Source organism: Macaca mulatta, chromosome 2 (genome assembly GCF_049350105.2).
Source record: "Macaca mulatta isolate MMU2019108-1 chromosome 2, T2T-MMU8v2.0, whole genome shotgun sequence".
NCBI classification, from domain to species: domain Eukaryota; kingdom Metazoa; phylum Chordata; class Mammalia; order Primates; family Cercopithecidae; genus Macaca; species Macaca mulatta.
This window is the reverse complement of record NC_133407.1, coordinates 1,107,825-1,132,317: the sequence shown is the minus strand read 5'-3', so window position 1 is coordinate 1,132,317 and position 24,493 is coordinate 1,107,825. Positions and strand designations below refer to the sequence as shown.

The window sequence follows — 24,493 nt, the reverse complement described above, 5'->3', positions numbered from 1 at the left end:
GCACTGTTCTGAAAGTGTGGTTCCTAGGCCAGCAGCAGCAGCATCACCTAGGAAATTGTTAGAGGTTTACATTATTGGATGTTACCTCAGACATGTGGTATCAGAAATTCCAGGGTAGGGCTGAGCAGTCTGTTTTAACAAGCCCTCCAGGTCAGTCTGATGCCTGCTGAAGCTGGATAACCACTGCTGTGGAATGTAGAAAATTTCATGGTAATTGTATAATTTATTCATAAAAAATTCCCAACAAATTTAGTATAGTAATTACGTTTGACAGTTCACAGAGAAATTTATCTAAATTTTAGACTTCCAATTTTGGAGGACTAGCATTTTTAAATTTTCTTCATGGTTATAGCTTTCCATCTGGAAGTCCTAGTGCATTGCTTTTTGCTACATGGAAACTGTGACGTTTGGTTACATCATTCCCCCCAACCCATATTGTTTTGTTAAAAACCTGAAAAGCTTCCTGTTACTTTTTTGGAGTCATTTTGGGGTCGGGGAGGGATAAAGCACTGACCATAATATGAAACATTTTATTAAAAGCTTTATTGCCGGACACGGCGGCTCACGCCTGGAATCCCAGCACTTCGGGAGGCCGAGGCAGGTGGATCACGAGGTCAGGAGTTCGAAACCAGCCTGGCCAACATGGCGAAACCCCATCTCTACTAAAAATACAAAAATTAGCCGGACATGGTGGCGGATGCCTGTAGTCCCAGCTACTCGGGAGGCTGAGGCGGGAGAATGGCGTGAACCCGGGAGGCAGAAGTTACAGGGAGCTGAGATCACGCCACTGCACTCCAGCCTGGGTGACGGAGCGAGACTCTGTCTCAAAAACAAAAAAAATGTATTAAATACTTTAAAAAAATTATAATGACCTCCCTACTGCTACCTCTACCCCTAGGAGAATAAAAGAATAAAAATTCCAGGAGATATTGAAAGGTGGTAGGGCAGGGATCCTGCGTAAGACTCAGAAAATAGCCCCCATTTCTTCCCATTGTAATTTTTTTTTTTTTTTTTTTTTTTTTTTGAGATGGGGTCTTGCTCTGTCACTCAGGCTGGAGTGCAGTGGTGCGATCTCAGCTCATTGCGATCTCCACCTCCTGGGTTGAAGCAATTCTCCTGCCTCAGTCTCCCGAGTAGCTGGGACTACAGACGCCGCCACCATGACCGGCTAATTTTTGTATTAGTAGAGACGGGGTTTCACCATGCTGGCCAGGCTGGTCTCGGACTCCTGACCTCATGATCTGCCCGCATCGGCCTCCGAAAGTGCTGGAGGATTACAGGCGTAAGCCCCCGTGCCCAGCCCCCATTATAATTTTTTTTAACTTTTCTCTCTTAAGATCTGAAGAAAAATGCAGTGCAATGGCATGGCGGAGTGCAAGCATACCATAGTTAACTAACCTATAATCTCTATGCATCTTAAAGGTGATATTAAGTAAGAATCTCTGTGTCTGAAGAGGTAGTTTAATGATGGTATCTAATATTTGCACTAAATGATACCTCTTTCAAAATCCCTCATTTTTACTGGGATAATGCAGCTGCCTGTTAGTCACTTACCTGTTTTTCAGCATTTTAAAATAATTTATAGTATAGTGCTTTGTACAGAAGACCTAGTATACTTATGCATGGACTTTGAATTCAGAGAAATCTAGGTTTGTGTGTCAATTCAGTCTCTTACTAGCTTTGTGTGACTCATAGGAAAGTTTTCTAACCTTCGTAAATGGCGGTTTCCTCATCTGTGCAATGTCTACCTCATAAGGAGGTTTTGTAGATTAAATGAGATTATAGCCATATGGAGCAATACAGGTTCCAGTGCATATATGTGCTTAGCAAATGTTAGTTTTTTAAAAATTTTCACCTTTCTTTTCCTTCCTCTGCTTGCTTCAGTGCTGTATTTTTTTAGTTAGTAAAAATATATTCTCTGCCTGTGTTTCAGTCACTGTTCTAGGCATGGATATAGCTTTTGAATTATGCTCTTTGAATGTTAAATAAACCAAGTCCAGTTTGTTATAACATGTTTTTAGGCCAGGCATGGTGGCTCACACCTGTAATTCCAGCACTTTGGGAGGCCAAGGTGGGAGGATTGCTTGAAGCCAGGAGTTTGAACCACTCTGGGCAACATAGTGAGACACTGGTTTCTACAAAAAGTAAACAAAATTAGCTGGGCATGGTGGCATGCATCTGTAGTCCCAGCTACTTGGGAAGATGAGGCGGGAGGATGGCTTGAGCCCAGGAGTTTGAGCCTGCAGTCAGCTATGATTGCATCACTGTATTCCACCCTGGTGACAGAGTGAGAGCTTCTTTCTGATAACAGTGCGGTGGGGAGGGTGGAGAGGAAGTAATATTTAAAAAAAATTAAAGCTTTTAGTTTTGTTATTCTTACTTTACATTTCATTATGATGTTGTAAAATATATATAACAGGATTAAATTGCTGTATTGTGTAACTGCCATGATCCTAAACCGACATCTTCCTTCTGATATGAATAGTGAAGATAGTTGACTGGTTACTACTAGTAGTTAATATCATGTTTTCCTGGAGTTTTTTGCTGAAGTCATTTTTTGTAATGTATCATTTAGTTCCCTCCTGAATTGTACTTGAAGGATTTTGTTTTACCTTGAAATTTTTGGTTATCATTTTAAAGGTTTTCTTTTAAAATTTCTAGAGAAAGTCTTTATTTTAGTGATCTTTAGATTTTTTAAAATTTGAAGTGAGAAGTTACCAAGTAATTTTGTTTGGCAGCAAAGTTTTCATTGTAATAATACCTCATAAAACACCTTTTCAAAGAAAAGCTTTCATTTGTTTTTGTTATACAATTTTTACATTTCACAATTAAGTGACATTGACCTTGTCCCAGTCCAACATATGTCACCAATTAAGCAAGACTAGAACCCAGGTTTATAGACTACAAGGATAGTTCTCTTAGCTAAATTAAATCTGAGTTTGATTTCATTTTATATTTCTCTGGTTAAATTTCCTTATAAGTTTTCTCATAGCTGAGCTTTGGAAATATGTACCAAAATTTAATCAGCCTACATACATTTTTCAGCATCCCACTCTCCTAGGATATGTGGAAAACGTAACTGGAGAAGAAAGCCTTCTTTTTTTTGAGACAGAGTTTCACTCTTGTTGCCCAGGCTGGAGTGCAATGGTGCTATCTCGGCTCACCTCAACCTCCGCCTCCCGAGTTCAAGTGATTCTCCTGCCTCAGCCTCTCGAGTAGCTGCGATTATAGGCATGCACCACCATGCCCTGCTAATTTTGGATTTTTAGTAGAGCCGGGATTTCACCATGTTGGTCAGGCTGGTCTCGAGCTCCCAACCTCAGTGATCCACCCGCCTTGGCCTCCCAAAGTGCTGGGATTATAGGCGTAAGCCACTGTGCCTGGCCAAGAAAGCCATTTTTTCGAGTCATTTAGAATATGTGATTGCTTTTCCTGAGGATCAAATGGATGCAAACTGATAAAACATGATATGTGGACTATCCTTTAACTTTTCCAGTAAGACACTATTTTCTTAAGGGTCTTACCTCTGTTATATTTTTGAAGGAGAAGAATATGCAACAGAAAAATCAAGGAGGCTTTTTCTTCAGAGGGCTGGGACTAAAACTGGGTCTGGAATTGGGTATAGGCTTGCTGAAGATGGGGACATGTCTCCAAATTGAAAACCTAATGACAACTGGCATACAGAATGGCAGGATCTCCAGGCATCTCTCTACTTGGCTGATATACTCCTCTGGTTATTGGAGTTTTTGTCTTTGGAGAAAATCTAGGGGAAAAGAGAAAAGATTTTAAGGTATCGATACTTACGGAACCCAAATGAAACAGCCAGGTCCCTACATTGTACCTTACAGGGAAGTGTAGACACAGAGCTTCCAACCAGAATTTCAATGTTACTTTTTTTTTTTTTTGGTTTTTGAGACGGAGTTTCGTTCTTGTTGCCCAGGCTGGAGCGTAGTGGTGGGATCTTGGCTCACCGCAATGTCTGCCTCCCGTGTTCAAGCGACTCTCCTGCCTCAGACTCCCAAGTAGCTGGGATTACAGGCATGTGCCACCATGCCTGGCTAATTTTGTATTTTTTTAGTAGAGACAGGGTTTCTCCATATTGATCAGGCTGGTCTCGAACTCCTGACCTCAGGTGCCGCCCGCCTCAGCCTCCCAAAGTGCTGGGATTATAGATGTGAGTCACTGCACCTGGCCTATGTTTTTAAATATGAAAAGAAAACTAAACACTACTAGCTATTTGAAGAACATTTCTCTGTCTTTTTTTAATTTTAGTAGAGACAGGGGTTCTTACTCTGTTGCTCAGGCTGGTCTCAAACTCCTGAGCTCAAATGATCCTCTCAGCTCGGCCTCCCAAAGTGCTAGGATTACAGGCGTGAGTGCCTGGTCTTGAAGAACATTTCTGACATCAAACACAGAGAAGAACATAACAAAAGGAACCCAGAGAAAACAGTGCTGACAAAAGGAAAACTTCCAAAAATCTGGAATCAATATCCTAAAAGGCAGAAAGGAAGTACTGCCAACATGAAATATAGTAAGGGTGTCTAAGAAAAGGGCATAGGAATGCCAGACACAGCCTGACCTCACGTGAGGTCAGGAGTTTGAGACCAGCCTGGTTAACACGGTGAAACCCTGTCTCTACTAAAAATACAAAATTAGTCTGGTGTAGCATAGAGGCTGAAACAGGAGAATCGCTTGAACCTGGGAAGTGGAGGTTGCAGTGAGCCAAGGTCAAGCCATTGCACTCCAGCCTGAGCAACAAGAGCAAAACTCCATCTCAAAAAAAAATAAATAAAAAATAAAAGGCACAGGAATTCAGAGAATAAGACAGAGCTCTTGGAAATGGAAAGCGCCATATCTATCAGAAATAAAGAAAATTCAGCACAAGTGTTCAGAAATAAAGTTGAGGAAATCTCCCAGAAAGCAGGAAAAAGGAAACAGAAAAATATATCAGTCTAGGAGGTTCGACACTATTAGGTTCCAGATTGAGAAAACAGAATACAAAGAAGGGGGAGGAAATAATTCGTTTAGTTTTTCTTTTTCTTTTTTTTCTTTTTTATTTTTTTGGAGACAGAGTCTTGCTCTGTCACCCAGGCTGGAGTGCTGTGGCGTGATCTTGGCTCACTGCAACTTCTGCCTCCCGGGTTCAAGCGATTCTCCTGCCTCAGCCTCCCAACTAGCTGGAACCACAGGTGCCCGCCGCCCACGCCCAGCTAATTTTTTGTATTTTAGTAGAGATGGGGTTTCACCGTGTGAACTGAGCTCAGGCAATCCGTCCGCCTCGGCCTCCCAAAATGCTAGGCTTACAGGCGTGAGCCACGGCACCCGGCCTTGTTTCAGTTTTTTAAAACTGAGGAACACAAGACTCTAGGTGGAAAGGCGTGTTCTGCATGATGAAAAGAAAAAAGAAAAAAGGTCTACTCTAGGGCACGTTGTACAAGTTCAGAACACCGATGTCACAGCCGCGTGCTGACAAGCCTGCCGTGGAGTTAGTGACGCCGTGAGCCATGGATCAGGAAACCGTGTGCCTGCTGTCCTGGAGTCACTGCCCTGCAGAGTGCCAGCTGGACTGCAGACAGGTGGCGTGGCTCTCCCTCAGCCCAGGCATATGGAGGGCAGCAAGCCTATTTCAGGGGCATAACCACTACATTTTGGATGGGTCTTTGTGATACATATGGGAGGCACCTTGCAGATGAAATCGACTCATTTGCATCTTTGAGTTGTACATCTTTTGTGGCTTGTTTGTGACTTGTGTATCTTTTGCACTACTCATTGTATTTTTTGGTAGAGACGGAGTTTTACCATATTGGCCAGGTTGGTCTTGAACTCCTGACCTCAGGTGATCCGCCCGCCTCGGCCTCCCAAAATGCTGGGATTACAGGTGTGAGCCACTGCACCCGACCCCCGAGACCCCATTTTTACAAAAGATTTGAAAGAAAAATTAGCCTGGCATGGTTCCACATTCCTGTGGTCCCAGCTACTGAGGAGGCTCAGGTCAGAGAATCACTTGAGCCCAGGAGTTCCAGATTTCAGTGAGCTGTGATTGCACCACTGCACTCTAGCTTGGGCGACAGGGCGGGACCCTGTGTCAAAAACAAAACAAAAAACAAAAAAAACCCCCACACACAAAAGAGTTAAAAGTGATTGCTTTAGGGGCAGGTATTGGGAGTTAACGAGGAATTAGACCTCTCCTGTTTGGGTGCTAATTTTTACTTTCAGCCTATGTCCTACTTGAAGTGAGTTTCTCGTAGATAACATAGAGTTGCATCTTTTTTTTTTTTTTTCTTTTTTTTTTTTTTTTGAGACAGAGTCTGGCTCTGTGGCCCAGTTTGGAGTGCAGTGGCGCGATCTCAGCTCACTGCAAGCTCTGCCTCCCGGGTTCACGCCATTCTCCTGCCTCAGCCTCCCGAGCAGCTGGGATTACAGGTGCCCGCCACTGCGCCCGGCTAATTTTTTGTATTTTTAGTAGAGACGGGGTTTCACCGTGTTAGCCAAGATGGTCTCGATCTCCTGACCTCGTGATCCTCCCGCCTCAGCCTCCCCAAGTGCTGGGATTACAGGCGTGAGCCACCGCGCCTGGCTGCATCATGTTTTTAAATCCACTTTGCTAATCTCTCTGCATTTTGGTCATTTGCTCTTTTAGATAATTTATATTTCGTATCATTATTGATATGTTAGGGCCTAAGTCTGCCGTTTTGTTTGTTGTTTCCCTTGTTTTCCTTTCTGTGTTCTTTTTCTTGCCTTCCCGTGGATTTCTGGAACGTTTTTTAGAATTCCATTTTTGTTTCTCTGTAGTGTTTTTGAGCGTACCTCTTTGTGTAGCTCTCTTAGTTGTTGCCCTAGCTATTGCATGAGAGATGTCTAACTTGTCAGTCTATTGGTATCGTTATTTTATGAGTTTGAGTGAAGTATAGAAACCTTACTCCCTTCACGTCCCTTTACCTTCCCTGTTGTTGTCTTAAATATTTTCTCTATAAATATTTAAATATTAGAATCACATAAAATAATCTTATAATTTTTGCTTCCAGTATAATTTGGAAAACTCAAGAGAAGGAAAGTCTTTTATATTTACCCATATTTTTGCTTAGTGTTATGTACTGAATTTCATCCCTTACCCACAGATTCATACATTGAGGTCCTAAGTCTCAGTACCTGCGATGGTGTTTGGAGATAGTACTTTTAAAGAGGTAATTAAATCAAGATGGCATCATTTAGTTGGAAGTGATGTCCCCATAAGAGGAGATTAGGACAAAGACTGACAGAGAGGAAAGATGATATGAAGACTCAGAAGACAGCATCTGCAAGCCAGTGAGAGACCTCAGAAGTCAACCCTGCTCACACCTTCATCTCAGACTTCTAACCTCCAGAATTGTGAGAAATACATTTGTACTGTTTCAGCTGCCCACTGTGTGGTATTTTCTGCTCTAGCAAACTAATACGCTGTGTCCTTTCTTGGTGTTTTAAGATTCGTTTCTTTCACCACTTCCTATTTAGAGAACTTCCATGACTCACTCTTTTAGATTACATCTGCTGCTACAGACTCTTACGTTTTCATTCATCTGAGAATGTGTTGATCTCCTCTTGATTCCTGAAGGACATTTTGCTGGATATATATACAATTCTGGGTGGACAGTCTTTTCTTTTAGTGTTTGAAAGATGTTGGGCCAGGCATAGTGTAATTGCAACACTTTGGGAGGCTGAGATGAGCAGATCACTTGAGCCCAGGAGTTCAAGACCAGCCTAGGCAATATGGCAAAACCCCATCTCTACAAAAAATTAGCTGGGCACGGCGGCACATGCCTGTAGTCTCAGCTACCTGGAAGGCTGAGGTGGGAGGATCACCTGAGCCCAGGAGATCAGAGCAGCAGTGAGCCATGATCGTGCCATTGTACTCCAATTTGGGTGACAGAGTGAGACTGTCTCAAAAAAAAAGGATGATATTGTGCCACTTCTTTCTGGCTTCCATGGTTTCTGATATGAAACCTACTATCATTTCAATTGTTTCTCTCTTACAGCTTTCAAGATTTTTTTTTTCTTGGCCGGGCACGGTGGCTCATGCCTGTTATCCCAGCACTTTGGGAGGCTAAGGCAGGAGGATCACTTGAGGCCAGGAGTTCAGGACCAGCCTGGACAACATAGTGAGACCTCTTCTCTACAAAAAATACAAAAATTATCCAGGAGTGGTGGCATGTGCCTGTAGTCCCAGCTACTCAGGAGGCTGAGGTGGGAGGATCTCTCGAGCCCGAGAGGTAGAGGTTGCAGTGAGCCGTGATGGTGCCACTGCACTCCAGCTGGGGTAACAGAGGGAGACCCTGTCTGGGGAAAAAAAAAAAAAATTTTTTTTCTCTGTCTTCAGTTTTCAGAAGTTTGACTAGAATGTGTCTTGTGGATGTCTTTGGGTTTATCCTCTTTGGGGTTTGCTTAGCTTCTTGAATCTATAGGTTCATGACTCTTGCCAGACTTGGGAAGCTGTGTCTTCAGCTCACTTTTCAGCCCTGAGAAACGCTGAAGTGTTCGCGCTGACCTCCTGCTCTTTTTCCAGGATTCTGATGACATGAGTGTTAGATTGTTGTTGCAGTCCCATAGTCCTTGCTCTGTTCAGGTTTTTTTTTTTTTTTTTTCCAGTCTGTTTTCTCTCTGTTGTTGAGGCTGGGTAATTTCTCTTCGGCCTTGCGGCTCCCGGATTCCTTCCTCTCTGCCCTCCACTCTGCTGTGGAGCCATCCATTGAGCGTTTTCTGTCTGTTTCCCCTTCATATCTTCTTTCTTGAGACCTTCTGTTTTTTTGTTGTTGTTGAGACTTTCTGGTTTTCATTTATTACGAGAGTTTGTAATTGCTCTCTGAAGCATTCTTAGGATGGTCTAGCATCTCTGTCATCTTAGTGTTGGCATTTGTTGTTTTTTATTCAGTTTGAGATCTTCCTGGTGCTTAGTATTATAAATGTTTTCAGTTGTGCATTTTGGGGATTATAAGAGTCATTACAGTCTGGCAAGGATGGAAATTTAGGCTCCCCACGTAACCTTTGAGTAGGGGTGAGGCTTCTCAAAGGTTGCATGGGAAGCCTGTTTTTTTCCAGTTTTTTCTGACATATTTGGGTGGAATAGAGTAGTTATTATCTAAAAGTTTTCTGTCTTGCTAAGCTACCCTTTCCTGGTGCTTTATTATTATTTTGTTATTTTTATTTTTTGAGATGGAGTTTCACAGGTTGGAGTTCAGCAGCATGATCTCGGCTCACTGCAACCTCCGCCTCCTGGATTCAAGGGATTCTCCTACCTCAGCCTCCTGAGGAGCTGAGATTATAGGTGGCCACCACCATGCCCAGCTAATTTTTGTATTTATTTTAGAAACGGGGCTTTCACCATGTTGGCCAGGCTGGTCTCCAACTCCTGACCTCAGGTGATTCACCAGCCTCTGCCTCTCAAAATGCTGGGATTACAGGCATGAACTACCATGCCTGGCTATTTTATTTTTAAACTTGGAGAGGTCAACTCCAAGTCTGGGATACATGTGGCAAAAAGAAAACCCAGGGAATTCATTGCTGTTGTTCCTTGAGTCCTGAGGTCCCTAGCCATCTTCTCTCAACCTTATATCTGTTTTATTTATATTACCTAGGGTTTTTAGTTATAAATTAAAATTTTACATAATTTTAGAGATTTTAAAGGTACATGTCACTAACAAGAGGCAGATTACATTTCTTTTCTACTTTGAGTATACACATTCAATTTTTTAAATTATTGTGGTAAAATATACAGAAAAAATAGGAAAAGTCACTAATTGGCATTTAAAGTTACTATTTTGATAAAATGAAAGTTAACGGTTTTTAAAAGTAAACTAAAGTCAGGTAAAAAGAAATAAGACTTTTGAATGAAAAGCATTAGAAAAACTATGTTTTGTGATCTCCCTGGGTTACATAATTAGTATTAATAGTTAAAATGATTTTTATTGCATTATCTCAATAAAATTTTCATGGGAATGGTAAGGTGGTTGAAAACGAAAAGGAAATACCTAAGCAGAGAGTGTTTTTTAAATGTGACAAATGTGAGTAGAAAGTCTGAAGAGTGTGACACACTCTGGTGACTCGTCGCAGGGTCTTCAGTTACTGGCTGCTGCTTGTGTTCTTCAGTCTGTGGGACGCACCACGGACAGTGTCACTGGGATTTGTTAAATAGCTATCAAATCGTATTTTAAATTATTACTTTTATATAAATCTTTAGGAACTTGACTTTTTGAAAATTACTTTTTAGTTTATTTCATATTGATTGTGTTATTGTAGAAATTTTCGTAGTTTGCATTTACCATTTCTGTATATGTTAAAGGATATTATTCCTATACTATTCTTTACAATTTTACCTTGCTCAGTGTTGAAAATCTCTTATGCAGATTATTTGTCATCATCTCTGGCCATTTTCACATTCATAGTAGTGTCTGTTCTCACAGAAAATGATTGTCCTGTACATGTGGGTTTTGCGTAATGGGCTCATAGTAGTGTCTGTTCTCATAGAAAATGAGCGTACTGTATATGTGGGTTTTGCATAATGGGCTGATTGGGTAAAGATGACGTCACTTTGTGGGATTGCCTGAAGGAGTTACTAGAAGAACATAAGACTTTTGACTGCTAGCATTTCTTAATAAATGCCATACTGTTGAAAACATTAATTTGTGTTTGGACTGAAGTGAACTGTGGTTTTCCTGGCTTAGTTACTGAGATTTAAAGAAATAAGTCCTAATGTCATAATTACATAGCCAAATAGAATGAAATATTAAGCATTTTTCTCCCTGGCAGAGAGAAATGGGGTTAAGAAGGAAAGAAGTTACTAACTGCCAGTCTCCGTTACACAGTTGTGAGACTAATTTTTGAGATTTGAAGTTCAGGAATACTTTGGAATTTTGTTTCTGTAATTTCTGTATTCTTCATTTTATTGCTGAGACATAAGATATGGTTATTAGAAAAATCCATAATTTTAGAGATTTTTAAGGTACATGTCACTAAGAAGAGGCAGATTACATTTCTTTTCTACTTTGAATACTACATATTTGATTTTTTAAATTGTGGTAAAATATGCCATTTTACCCATTTTTAAGCATCTGTTCAGTGGTATTAAGAGCCTTCATACTGTTGTGCGGCTATCACCAACTAAATCCACTTCTAGAACTTTTTCATTATCCCAGACTGCAACTCTGTATGCATTAAACACTCACTCTTCATTACTTCCTGGTAATCATTCTGCTTTATGTCTTTATGAATTGGGCTGTTCTAGGGACTTCATATAAATGGAATCATATTTGTCCTTTGATGTCTGGCATATTTCACTTACCATAATGTTTGCAAACTTCATGTTGTAGCATGTCAAAGAATTTTATTCCTTTTTGAATGCAGAATAATATTCCATTGTGTGAGTATAACACATTTATGGAAATATCTGTTCACCCCTTGGTAGACATTTGTTTTGTTTCCGCCTTTTGACAGTTGTGAATAATGCTGATGTAAATATCGGCCTACAAATATCTGTTCAAGTCCCTGCTTTCAGTTCTTTTTTTTTTTTTTTTTTTGAGGTAGAGTCTTGCTCTGTCGCCCAGTCGCCCAAGCTGGAGTGTAGGTGCCATCTCGGCTCACTACAACCAAGCTGGATCATATGTTAGCTCTGTTTTTAGTTTTCTGAGAAGCCTTCAAACAGACTCCTGGGTTCAAGTGATTCTCCTGTGTCAGACTCCCAAGTAGCTGAGATTACAGGCACATGGCCACCATGCCTGGCTAATTTTTGTGTCTTTTGTGGAGACAGGGTTTTGCCATGTTGGCCAGGCTAGTCTCACACTCCTGACCTCAAGTGATCCACACACCTCGGCCTGTCAAAGTGCTGGGATTACAGGCGCAAGCCACCGCACCCAACCAGTTCTTTTCATTATATACCCAGAAGTAGAATTGTTGGATTATATGGATCATAAATATAATTCTATGTTTAATTTTTTGAGGAACTGCCATATTCTTTTCCACAGTGGCTGTACCATTTTACTTTCCAGCTAGCAAAGCACAAAGGTTCTGATTTCTCCACATTCTTACCAACACCTGTTGTTTTTTTCCTTTTTTAATAATAGTTGTCTGAATGGGTATGAAGTGGTATCTTACTGTAGTTCTTAAAATTTCTGTGAGTGCATCATGGCTGCATATATTTATGGGGTCTGTGAGATACTCTGATAGAGCCATACAATGTGGAAGTCACATCAGGGTAAACGGGGTATCCATCACCCCAAGCATTGATGTCTGTGAGATACTCTGATAGAGCCATACAATGTGGAATAGTCACATCAGGTTAAACGGGGTATCCATCACCCCAAGCATTGATGTCTGTGAGATACTCTGATAGAGCCGTACAATGTGGAATAATCACATCAGGGTAAACGGGGTATCCATCACCCAAGCATTGATGCTGTGTTACACTCCAATCATACTCTTTGAGTTATTTCAAAATGTACAATAAATGATCATTGACTGTAGTCATTCCCAACAGTGACTTTATGATTTTAAAAAAAGAGAAAACGTGGTAAGCAAATGAATCTCACAGTAATTAATTAAATCAGAGTGGGTATCGATAGAGAGATGGTTTGTCATATTCCTTTGTCCTCTGCATTTTCTGAAAGTTTGTAGCTGATCCAGATGCTTAATCAGACTCAGGTTCTGTTCCTTTGGCAAGACCACAGGTAATGTTCTGTTCTTCTAATGGGAGGCGTATAATTTCTTTCTTTCTTTTTTTTTTCTTTTTTGAGATAGAAGCTCGCTCTGTTGCCCAGGCTGGAGTGTGGTGGCTCTATCTCTGCTCACTGCAACCTCTGCCTCCCAGGTTCAAGTGATTCTCCTGCCTCAGCTTCCCAAGTAGCTGGGATTACAGGTGTGTGCCACCATGCCCAGCTAATTTTTGTGTTTTTAGTAGAGATGGGGTTTCACCATGTTGGGCAGGCTGGTCTCAAATTCCTGACCTCAAGTAATCCACCTGCCTTGGCCTCCCAAAGTGCTGGGATTCCAGGCATGAGCCACCGCACCTGGCCTGAGGCATGTAATTTCTGATTGTCTTTTGTAAAGATAACAGCCGTTGATGTTTAATTCTAGATCCATTAATTCATAGGGGTTTCACAATTGTGATATTCTATCATTCTTTTTTATTCATAGCTAGAATACTTTTATAGTGAGATGCTCCCATTCATCTATTGTTTACTCAATGATACCTTTATATAGGGAAGGCAGGATAAATGTTTGATTTTTTTTCTGTTAATTTCCTCAAATGTTTGATTTTTCCTTCAGTTGTATTAGTTTGTTTTCATGCTGCTGATAAAGACATACCTGAAACTGGGAACAAAAGGAGGTTTAATTGGACTTACAGTTCCACATGGCTGGGAGGCCTCAGAATCATGGCGGGAGGTGAAAGGTACTTACACGGCAGTGGCAAGAGAAAATGAGGAGGGAGCAAAAGTGGAAATCCCTGATAAACCCATAAGATCTCGTGAGACTTACTCACTATCATGAGAATAACACGGGAGAAACCGACCTCCATGATTCAGTTACTGCTCCACTGAGTCCCTCCCACTGCATGTGCGAATTCTGGGGAATACAATTCAAGTGGAGACTTGGATGGGGACACAGCCAAACCATATCACCAGTTTACAAGATACTGTATTAGTTCTCTGTCATCTTTTTCAGGTGTGTGCCATAAACTCATGTAGTTCAATATATGTGATGAATTTCAGTCTATTGCAGTCATCTTTGTCAAAGCTCAGATTGCTTCATCTTTGGCCGTTGGGAGCAAAGATGCTTCCTGAGTCCTTTTGACCTGACCTTGATCATCTTTGGTAAATAAAGGGACAGTATTTTTTGTTTTGCTTTTCAAAAACCTCAGCATATTTTCTGTGCCTTTTGGAAGGTGGATTTTAGAGATCTATTTGTTTTAGGATATTTGGAACTGATTGATACGATCTTTGATATAATTTGTAAGCAGATATATGCCTTAGAGGTTGTGTTACTTTTAAAGAATAATAGTTTCATTTTTTAGTTTATGTGGAAAATCAAAACATTTCAATAAAATAAGTTCCAAGGACTGATTTTAAACCTAATTTAATTTTTCTTTTAGACCTGTCACGAAATCGCCTTTCAGAAATTCCTATAGAAGCATGTCACTTTGTTTCTCTGGAAAATCTCAACTTGTACCAAAATTGTATTCGGTATATTCCAGAGGCAATTTTAAACCTACAAGCTCTAACGTTTTTAAATATTAGGTAAGATGTTGTTTTCTATTTTAAATTTTTGGTTTTATGTGGTCTTTTCAGTTTTCCCCTCTCTTTCCCTAAAACATTTACCTCTATACATGCTATCTCTTCGTGTCAGCAGTTTCTGTATGTTTCTTGGATACATTAACAGTATTTCCATGTCCCTCCAGTTTCTCGGTTTGTCTTTGGCTTTGCAGTACAGATGCTCCCTGACTTACAGTGGGGTTACATCGCAGTAAACCCGTCTAAGTTGAAAATGCATTTCCCACGTAATCCATCAAACGTTATAGCCTAGCCTAGCCTACTTTAAATGTGCTCAAAACACTTACAGTAGGCTACAGTTGGGCAAAATCATCTAACACGAGGCCTATTTTATAATAAAGTATTGAATAGCTCATACAATTTACTAGATAGTGTAATAAAGTATGGTTTCTACTGAATGTATTGCTTTCCCACCATCATGAAGCCGAAAAATTGTAAGTCAGCTGTTGTTAGTTGGGAATGCCTGTAATTAACAAACCTTACTAGCCATTTGCCAAATGAGCTTGCTTGTAGCAGTCTTGTAGCAGTGCTTCTCCAATTACATTTTCTAATTAGCTTCATTAAATAAGAATAATAGATCTGAAATTACTTTGTTTCTTGTGACCATGTATTTTTGCATGTTAAGTTCTGAATGTATGAATGCATTTATTAAACTAGTCTACTCCACTTTCACATCTTAAAATGACTCTTTTGTTGTTTTATTTGACAACAAATATTTGCAAATGTTCATTGAAGATAATGTGCAAATGTGGAAAAATATAAAGGAAATTCATCAAAATGTATTTGAATTTTATAAGTGATCTTTTCCTTCTGTTTTTCCAGGTTTTTTTTTTTTTTTTTTTTTTTTTTGAGACAGAGTCTCGCTCTGTCGCCCAGGCTGGAGTGCAGTGGCCGGATCTCAGCTCACTGCAAGCTCCGCCTCCCGGGTTCACGCCATGCTCCTGCCTCAGCCTCCTGAGTAGCTGGAACTACAGGCGCCCGCCACCTCGCCCAGCTAGTTTTTTGTATTTTTTAGTAGAGACGGGGTTTCACCGTGTTAGCCAGGATGGTCTCGATCTCCTGACCTCGTGATCCACCTGTCTCGGCCTCCCGAGGTGCTGGGATTACAGGCTTGAGCCACCGTGCCCGGCCTTTCCAGGTTTTTAGTCAAATTTTTAAATGAGTTTTCCCCTTATGAAACATTATTTAAAACTATTTTTGTATGTAATTATTGTACAGTTTATATACTGTTGAAAATACATTTTCCTCTGGGATCTTTAGTTTCTTCCAGTTTTTTACCATGATAAAAATAATATTAGCAGAGAATTTTGTATGTAAATGTTTACTTTTCTCTTTCCATAAGATAGATGTCTGGGAGTGGAATTGTTACTGGATTAAAAAGTGTTAAAGGCTTGGCCGGGCGCGGTGGCTCAAGTCTGTAATCCCAGCACTTTGGGAGGCCGAGACGGGCGGATCACGAGGTCAGGAGATCGAGACCATCCTGGTGAAACTTGGTGAAACCCCGTCTCTACTAAAAAATACAAAAAAAAAAAAAAAAAACCAGCCAGGTGTGGTGGCGGGTGCCTATAGTCCCAGCTACTTGGGAGGCTGAGGCAGGAGAATGGCGTAAACCCGGGAGGCGGAGCTTGCAGTGAGCTGAGATCCGGCCACTGCACTCCAGCCTGGGTGACAGAGCGAGACTCCGTCTCAAAAAAAAAAAAAAAAAAAAAAAAAAGGTGTTAAAGGCTTATGATCTCAGTAAAAGATCTTACAAATGGGGAGGCAATTGGTCCTAAGGAATGAGGTTGAATTTACATACGTAAAAATCTACTTTATTTTAATCTTGATAGATGTGGGTTTTTTTTTGTATTTTTGTTTTTTCTTTTTGTTTTGAGATAGGGATTTGCTCTTGTTGCCCAGGCTGGAGTGCAGTGGTGCGATCTTGGCTCACCACAATTTCCATCTCCCGGGTTCAAGCCATTCTCCTGCCTCAGCCTCTTGAGTAGCTGGGATTACAGGTGCCCGCCACCACACCCGGCTAATTTTGTATTTTTAGTAGAGAGAGGGTTTCACCATGTTGGCCAGGCTGGTCTTAAACTCCCAACCTCAGGTGATCCACCTGCCTTGGCCTCCCAAAGTGCTGGGATTACAGACGTGAGCCCCCACGCCCGGCTAATTTTGTATTTTTAGTAGAGACAGCATTTTGCCATGTTGGCCAGGCTGGTCTCGAACTCCCGACCTCAGGTGATCCACCTGCCTTGGCTTCCCAAAGTGCTGGGATTACAGGCGTGAGCCACTGCGTCCGGCCGATAGATGTGTTTTATTATTGTACTTTTAGTTCTGGTTTGCATGTTTTTGTATAAAAATTCTTTACCTGTAACTTGGTATGATCTATGAAATCACAACTTACTGCCATATTTTCACCATTTATGTGCATTTGATTATAATATTGTAATGATGAGGGAAACAGATTACAAGTTTTATTTAGAAGTCTTCTTCAGGCTGGGCGGTGGCTCATGCCTGTAATCCCAGCACTTTGGGAGGCCAAGACGGGTGGATCATGAGGTCAGGAGATCGAGACCATCCTGACTAACACGGTGAAACCCCGTCTCTAGTAAAAATACAAAAAAAGTTAGCCGGGCGAGGTGGCGGCGCCTATAGTCCCAGCTACTCGGGAGGCTGAGGCAGGAGAATGGCGGGAACCCGGGAGGCGGAGGTTGCAGTGAGCCGAGATCGCGCCACTGCACTCCAGCCTGGGCGACAGAGCGAGACTCTGTCTCAAAAAAAAAAAAAAAAAAAGAAAGAAAGAAATCTTCAGAAGGAAGGAGGATGGTATTATCCACCTTTTAAAAAATATGTTCCTGCATAAATTTTACTGTAATAAAACAGTACTATGTTTATGTTTATGTAGTACTTCATTGTTCACCAAGGAGTTTTCTTGTGCAGGAGCCCTGTAAGATAGGTGGGGAGATACGAAGATCTTCAGTTTACAGATGAGAAATCTCTGTGAGATGCAGATTAAGTTCAACACTGTGCCTGTAACCATAAAGCGACCACCAGTAAAACGAAGGCTAGAACTCCAGTTCCCTGTTTGTTTCTTGCAGGACTCATATTTGTTATTTTACTGAGTATAGAGTGAGAAAGAGGGGAAATTTTTCTTCACTGGTGGACTCTGATTCTTCTTTCTGCTTATCCATTTAGTCGGAACCAACTGTCAACATTGCCGGTACACTTGTGTAATTTGCCGTTGAAAGTCTTAATTGCTAGTAATAATAAATTGGTGTCACTTCCAGAAGAAATTGGACACCTCAGACATTTGATGGAACTTGTAAGTTAATATTTTTGATTGTCCAGTGTGTGTGTGTGTGTGTGTGTGTGTGCGTGTGTGTATGAAACCTTGGAGAGAGAGATGTCTACAAAGTCGTACCATAGTCTCTTATGTGGCCAAGATTTATTATTGAGATACGTTTTTGACTTATTTTCCAGTGTTGGTAATGAGTCATGTACTGAATTCTCAGTACTCAAGTGGTTGGCACACAGAACTAAGAACTGAAAGTACAAGCCTAATCAGCCCACACAGATGGGAAAAAGGCATTAGAATTATGTTCTAACCAATATTAGATGATTTCTGTGTCATTAAATTTTTGAGATATGTTAATATAATTGAATTTTTCAAAATAAATGTATTTGTATCATCAATATTCTGATTTTTTATTAGCTCCTATAGGGGAATGGCACTACAAAGGTTAGGTTTATTTTTTGCCTTACATTATATCTTTAGAACTTATCTCCCACTTTATAAACTAAAATATACTTCATTGCTATGTGTTTTTGTTTTGTTTTTTTGGAGACGGAGTCTCACTCTGTGGCCCAGGCTGGAGTGCAGTGGCGCAATCTTGGCTCATTGGGATCTTGGCTCCGCCTCCTGGGTTCAAGGGATTCTCCTGCCTCAGCCTCCCGAGTAGCTGGGACTAGAGGCGCCCGCCACCACCCCTGGCTAATTTTTTGTATTTTTAGTAGAGACAGGGTTTCACCGTGGTAGCCAGGATGGTCTCAATCTCCTGACCTTGTGATCCGCCCGCCTCGGCCTCCCAAAGTGCTGGGATTACAGGCGTGAGCCACCATGCCCGGCCCTATTGCCGTGTATTTTCTAAGACACTTAATTGAACTCCTTCACCTAATCACTTCTTGAGTATTTACCTTCTGAGCATGGGAATAACAATTTTCTCATTTAATCACCATGATAATGAATTGATTACTAAAATTATTTTCATTTTATAACTGAGGAAGCTAGCACTCAAAATTTTGGTTAAATAATTTGCCTAAGGTTATATAACAGAAGTAGTATTTGAAACCAGACTACCTTAAGTCATTCTGAAGTGGTCAAATACAATTACATCCATTAGGATTAGGGGTATGTTTTCATGTAGGTTTATTAACAAAGATGGAAGATGGTTATCATAAATTAATACGTATGTAATATAGGTGAATCACTTTTTTCAGTTAGATTGTGAATATAAGAGGTTACTTGTGAAAATCCACAAATATATTAAAACTAGAGTCTACATTCTAGACCACTATTTTTGGAGCCAGTTAGACCTAGGACATAAAGATCAGAATGTATGTTTATCAGCATCTCTTCAGAACTTGGGTTAAAAACATGAACTAGAAGTAAACTATACTCTAATTCAAATTCTTATTTTCAAATCATTTAAACATTTTGTTTCTACTTTTTCAGTCCTAAATACTTAAAAGATAGAGATGTGTTACAGAAGCTTTTAGTTTTCTACAAAAGAGGTTAATTGATATCCTCAGTCATATAAGGAACTTGTGACAGAATAAGAATTAGTGTCCTGGCCGGGCGCAGTGGCTCACGCGTGTAATCTCAGCACTTTGGGAGGCCGAGGCAGGCAAATCACCTCAGGTCAGGAGTTCAAGACCAGCCTGGTCAACATGGTGAAACCCCATCTATACTAAAAATACAAAAATTAGCCAGGCATGGTGGCACCTGTTATCCCAGCAACTTGGGAGGCTGAGGCAGGAGGATCGCTTGGACCCGGGAGGCAGAGTTGCAGTGAGCTGAGATCACACCACCCAGCCTGGGCGACAGAGTGAGACTCCGTCTCAAAAACAAGAAAAAATTCATGAATGAGTGTCCCTAAAGCTCTCCATTCCCATCTGATGGTCTTTCAGCAACATCCTTGTTGGCTCACTATTTTTTTCCTCTTCAGTAAGTGAAAGCAAACTGCTGTTTTCTACATACATATTTTCTGAGAGATTATATATTGCTGTTACCTTTTGGCTCAATCTCAATTTTTATATCCCTTCAACTTTTTTTTTTTTCTAGCTAGGATTTGAACCTATATCCTTTCAACTTCTTTTAGAACCCTTTTAATGCCTAGAGCATTGGACTAAGAAGTCTAGCTTCTGGCCAGGCACAGTGGCTCTTGCCTGTAATCATAGCACTTTGGGAGGCCGAGGCACGTGGATCACCTGACGTCAGGAGTTTCAGACCAGCCTGGTCAACATGGTGAAACCCCATCTCTACTAAAATTTTAAAAATTAGCCGGGCATGGTGGTGGGTGCCTGTAATCCCAGCTACTTGGGAGGCTGAGGCAGGAGAGTTGCTGGAACCCAAGAGGCAGAGCTTGCAGTGAGCCGAGATCAAGCCACTGCACCTCCAGCCTGGGCGGCAGAGCGAGACTCCATCTCAAAAAAAAAAAAAAAGTCTAGCTTCTGATTCTACTTCAATTATTAATTGGTAGGAAAAGTAAAACTAGTCTTTTCTCTAAGCATATTTTAAGAATATTAAAAAACGTTTGAAGCTCATTGAAAAATTTAGCAAGTGGTCTTTTTTTATTCTTCTTTCTTTTTTAAAAAAAGAAAATAGAGGTGAGTCCTTACCCTGTTGCCCAGGCTGGTCTGAAACTCCTGGGCTCATGCGATCCACCCGCCTCAGCTTCCCAAGGTGCTGGGAGTAGGCGTGAGCACCACACTCGGCAGCAGGCGGCCTTTTCTGAATAGTAAATGTGTGATTTCTTTCAGTCGTATTGCACAGTTTTAAGTGTTAATGTGGCAGCGTCCCTCTGTTCACATAACGATGTGTTTGCAAATTACCTTGGCTAACCTCAGATTTACGGTATTCTGAATTTATTAATCTTGGAGCCTGTAGGTAGTCACTTGTCAGAACTGTTGAATTAAGCTATTAAGATACCAGAAGGTCTCCCAAACATACCTAATTTTATAGACAGTTTAAAGCAGACAAGTTGTAATGTTAGGACAATCTTTATTTTGTATCTTTTCAAAATAGGATGTGAGCTGCAATGAAATTCAAACTATACCTTCCCAAATTGGTAACCTGGAGGCCTTGAGAGACCTTAATGTAAGAAGAAATCACCTAGTACATTTGCCTGAAGGTAAGAAACTATGAAATGATTATTATTATTATTTTAAGCTCTCTCAGACTAATCAAGACAAAAATGTATAAGGGTTATATCCAGGCTGGGCGCTGTGACTCATGCCTGTAATCTCAACACTTTCAGAGGCAGAGGAGGGAAGATTGCTTGAACCCAGGAATTCCAGACCAGCCTGGGCAACACAGAGAGTCTGTCTCTACAAAAAATTAACAAATTAGCCCCATGGGCTGGCATACTCTTGTAGTCCCAGCTACTCAGGAAGCTGAGGTGGGAGGAGTCCCTGAGCCCAGGAGGCCAAGGCTGTGGTGAGCTATGGTGGCGTCACTGCTCTCTAGCCTGAGCACCAGAAAGAGACCCTGTTTAAAAAAAGGGGAGACGGGAGGCTGAGGCAGGAGAATGGCGTGAACCCGGGAGGCGGAGCTTGCAGTGAGCTGAGATCCGGCCACTGCACTCCAGCCTGGGCGACAGAGCGAGACTCCGTCTCAAAAAAAAAAAAAAAAAAGGGGGAGAGAGAGTGAGTGAGTGTGTGTGTGTGTGTGTGTGTGTGAGACAGTGTGTTACCTCCAGTGTTTGAAATCTAATGGTTTATTTAATAGTGTTATCTGTTCCACTGTGGATTTTAAAAGCCTCTTCAATGAAAAGGTTTGATAACTCTTGACCTTTGATTTTATTTTTAGATATTGTCAACCAATGTAATCAATAACTCAGGGTAGGGTCACTGGAAATTTCAGTAAGCATGACTGTTTGGGGGAAATGTAACATGTTTGGATAAGGAGATAGTATGTAGTATAATGAAAAACATTCCCGCAGTTAGCACTCACTTAAAAATGGACTCTGACCTGAACTGAACTTTACCCGTCCCTGGAGATGTTCAAACAGAGGCTGATGAACCATGTAGAGGTGATGTGTAGAGTGAATGGTAAATGGGGTGAGACTGCGCTGAGAGGCAGGTTATCTTACTTAGGCTGACTACAAGCCATGTCATTCAAATACATGTTTGAATGATAAAAATGATTAAACATAAGTCTAATTTATCAATCTTTCACAAATTAATAAACACAGTGCTAGAAAGGAAGATGAAAATGAGAGCTGTTATTTTATGAGATCCAGAATATATATTTCTTCTACATGTTTCTGCTCATCACCCAGCAGTAGGAGTCATCAGCTCATCGCAAGTCTTGTCTCTGCTGTGCTCTCGTTTACTTTCCCCTGCACTGTTCTCTAGATTAATTTGAATCGTATACAGAAATTTATTGTAAAATACCAGTGAGTCTTCTCAAGGTGTTTTCATGACAGTGATTTTCTAGGTTCTTTGACAAAATATGACTACAGTGTACAATTAATAATTTGTTTGTTTTGAGACAGGGTCTCACTCCCAATACCCAGGCTAGAGTGCAGTGGCATGAACGTGGCTCGTGCAGCCTCGACTTCCCAGGTTTAGGTGATCGTCTCACCTCAGCCTCCCAGGTAGCTTAGGCTGCGGGCACTCGCCACCATGCCCAGCTAATTTTTGTATTTTTAGCAGTGACAGGTTTTGCCATTGTGCCCGGGCTGGTCTCAAACTCCTGGGGTCAGGAGATCCACTTGCCTCAGTCTCTCAGAGTGCTGGGATTACAGGTGTGAGCCACTGCGCCTGGCCACAATACATGTTGAATTAACTAATGATGTTTTCACTTTCCCTGTAGAATTCAAATATTTATACCAATTTGATCCAGCATAATATTTAGTTCTAAAGTACTAGTGGAGCTTTGACATTTTGGATTCCAAGTAAATGTGTAAGAACGTGACCTTTTCAGTCACTTTTATATACTTTACTGCAACCAAAATCTCGCATGTCTTTCATCTCACTCGGCTTGTCCAGGAACCTTCCCACCTTTTATCCTCAGGGCCTTATTTTCTCCTGGGTCTGTTTGCTACCAACTCAGGAATGTAAATGAAGGTTAGCAAAACCAAAATCATGACCTCTAGGACCTTATAACCCCAAATTTCTCTCTAGGGTTACCTCTGTACTCAGGACTCACCTACTATGATTGGTCTTCAAATACTTACTCCTATAATAATAATTATTTAGTGTGAAATCAATTAATGAAAATATTGGGGTTTCAATCAAAATGAAAATTGAGAATTTCAGATGACAATGGAAGCTTAATAGTTTTATCAGCTAATTTATTTCTGTATCTTATTTTGATTGTAGACTGCTGACAAAATGGTTTATCACACAAATAGTTTCAATTTTTTTAACAGTTTATTTTATAATCTCAGCACATATAGTTGAACTGAGTTGGCAGGTGAAGCTTTATTCCAACAGCTACATTCATTCGTGTGGAAGTTTAATTTCTAACATTGCAATTTGGTAGATATCATTTATCTTTTGTTATGTTGCCATTTTGATATAAAGTTAATTTTAACTTTTACCAAATAATACATTACATCATTCAAAAAATATTTAAGAATATTGAGTCTTTTTTTTTTTTTTTTGAGACAGAGTCTCACTTTGTCACCTAGGCTGGAGTGCAGTGGCACCATCTTGGCTCACTGCAACTTCTGCCTCCCGGGTTCAAGTGATTCTCCTGCCTCAGCCTCTGGAGTAGCTGGGATTACAGGCACATGCCACCACGCCCAGCTAACTTTTGTATTTTTAATAGAGACAGGGTTTCGCCATGTTGCCCAGGATAGTCTTGATCTCCTGACCTCATGATCCGCGTGCCTCCGCCTCCCAAAGTGCTGGGATTACAGGCGTGAGCCACCGCCTGTAATCTTAAATAGTATCGTTCCCCTGCCTCAAACTTCCCAGCACACCAATTTCAATGTCCAAAAGTATGTATCTTCATTAAACTCCTTTGACTCTTTTTTTTTTTTTTTTTGAGATAGGGTCTCACTCTGTTGCCCAGGCTGGAGTGCATGGCGTGATCGTAGCTCACTGTAGCCTCGAACTCCCTGGGCTGAAGCCATCCTCCCATCTGAGCCTTCCAAGTAGCTGGGACCGCAGACATGTGCCATCACACCCAGAAGTTTTTGTATTGTTTTGTAGAGACAAGGGTCTCACCATGTTGCCCTGGCTGGTCTCCTGGGCTCAAGCAGTCCTCCTACCTCAGCCTCCCAAAGTGCTGATTACAGGCATGAGCCACAGTGTCCAGACTGCTGACATATTTCTAATTGATACATTTTTATAGCTATTGCTGGTTTGGGCAACTTTGACACTTATGTCAGCTTCCTATTGTGATAGATGAGGATTTAGTTTCCTTACACTATCACATACCGTGCCTTTACTGCCTTCCTCCCATCTTCCCAGTGTAGTTTTAGCACAACTTTGGATTAAATGTTATTCAGTGTTCACATTACTATAATTATGTAAACATTGTTCCCTGCCAATTCAAGTGATGTACTCTGATTTTATTTCTTTTCTTGTACATGTTTTTTTTTTTTAGAGGTAATAGTTTCTTATCTTTTTATATGCTTATTTTTGTGTGTGTGTATTGCTAATTCCGCCCTCTTTTTCCAACAGTCTTCCTTGTCAAACCAGTGAGATTCTCTATCCCTTTTTTCCGTGCACTTCTGCCTCACTGAGCCCTTTTTTCCTCTTCTGATACGGACTGGCTGTTCTCTAGTATTGCTGCCCAGCTTTTTTTTCTTTTCTTTGAGACGGAGTCTCGCTCTGTCACCCAGGCTGGAGTGCAGTGACACGATCTCGGCTCACTGTAACTTCCGCCTCCCAGGTTCAAGCGACTCTCTGCCTTAGCCTCCTGAGTAGCTGGGATTACAGGTGCCCGCCACCACGCCTGGCTAACTTTTGTATTTTTAGTGGAG

At 41.0% G+C, this 24,493-nt stretch overlaps 1 protein-coding gene across 25 annotated transcripts in view; it reads left to right on the top strand.

Moving 5' to 3' along the window:
- Positions 1 to 24,493, top strand: part of LRCH3 (leucine rich repeats and calponin homology domain containing 3) — a 118,623-nt gene that overhangs the window by 16,035 nt on the left and 78,095 nt on the right. For all 25 annotated transcript variants that reach the window (XR_013413449.1, XR_013413448.1, XM_077991048.1 and 22 more), the window contains exons 2-4: positions 14,114 to 14,258; positions 17,472 to 17,598; positions 20,581 to 20,686. Coding sequence is in view for 23 of the 25 variants with exons in the window: in XM_077991048.1 (XP_077847174.1) it covers positions 14,114 to 14,258; positions 17,472 to 17,598; positions 20,581 to 20,686 (378 nt within the window). In the remaining 2 variants the exon portion in view is untranslated. The remainder of the gene's footprint in view (positions 1 to 14,113; positions 14,259 to 17,471; positions 17,599 to 20,580; positions 20,687 to 24,493) is intronic.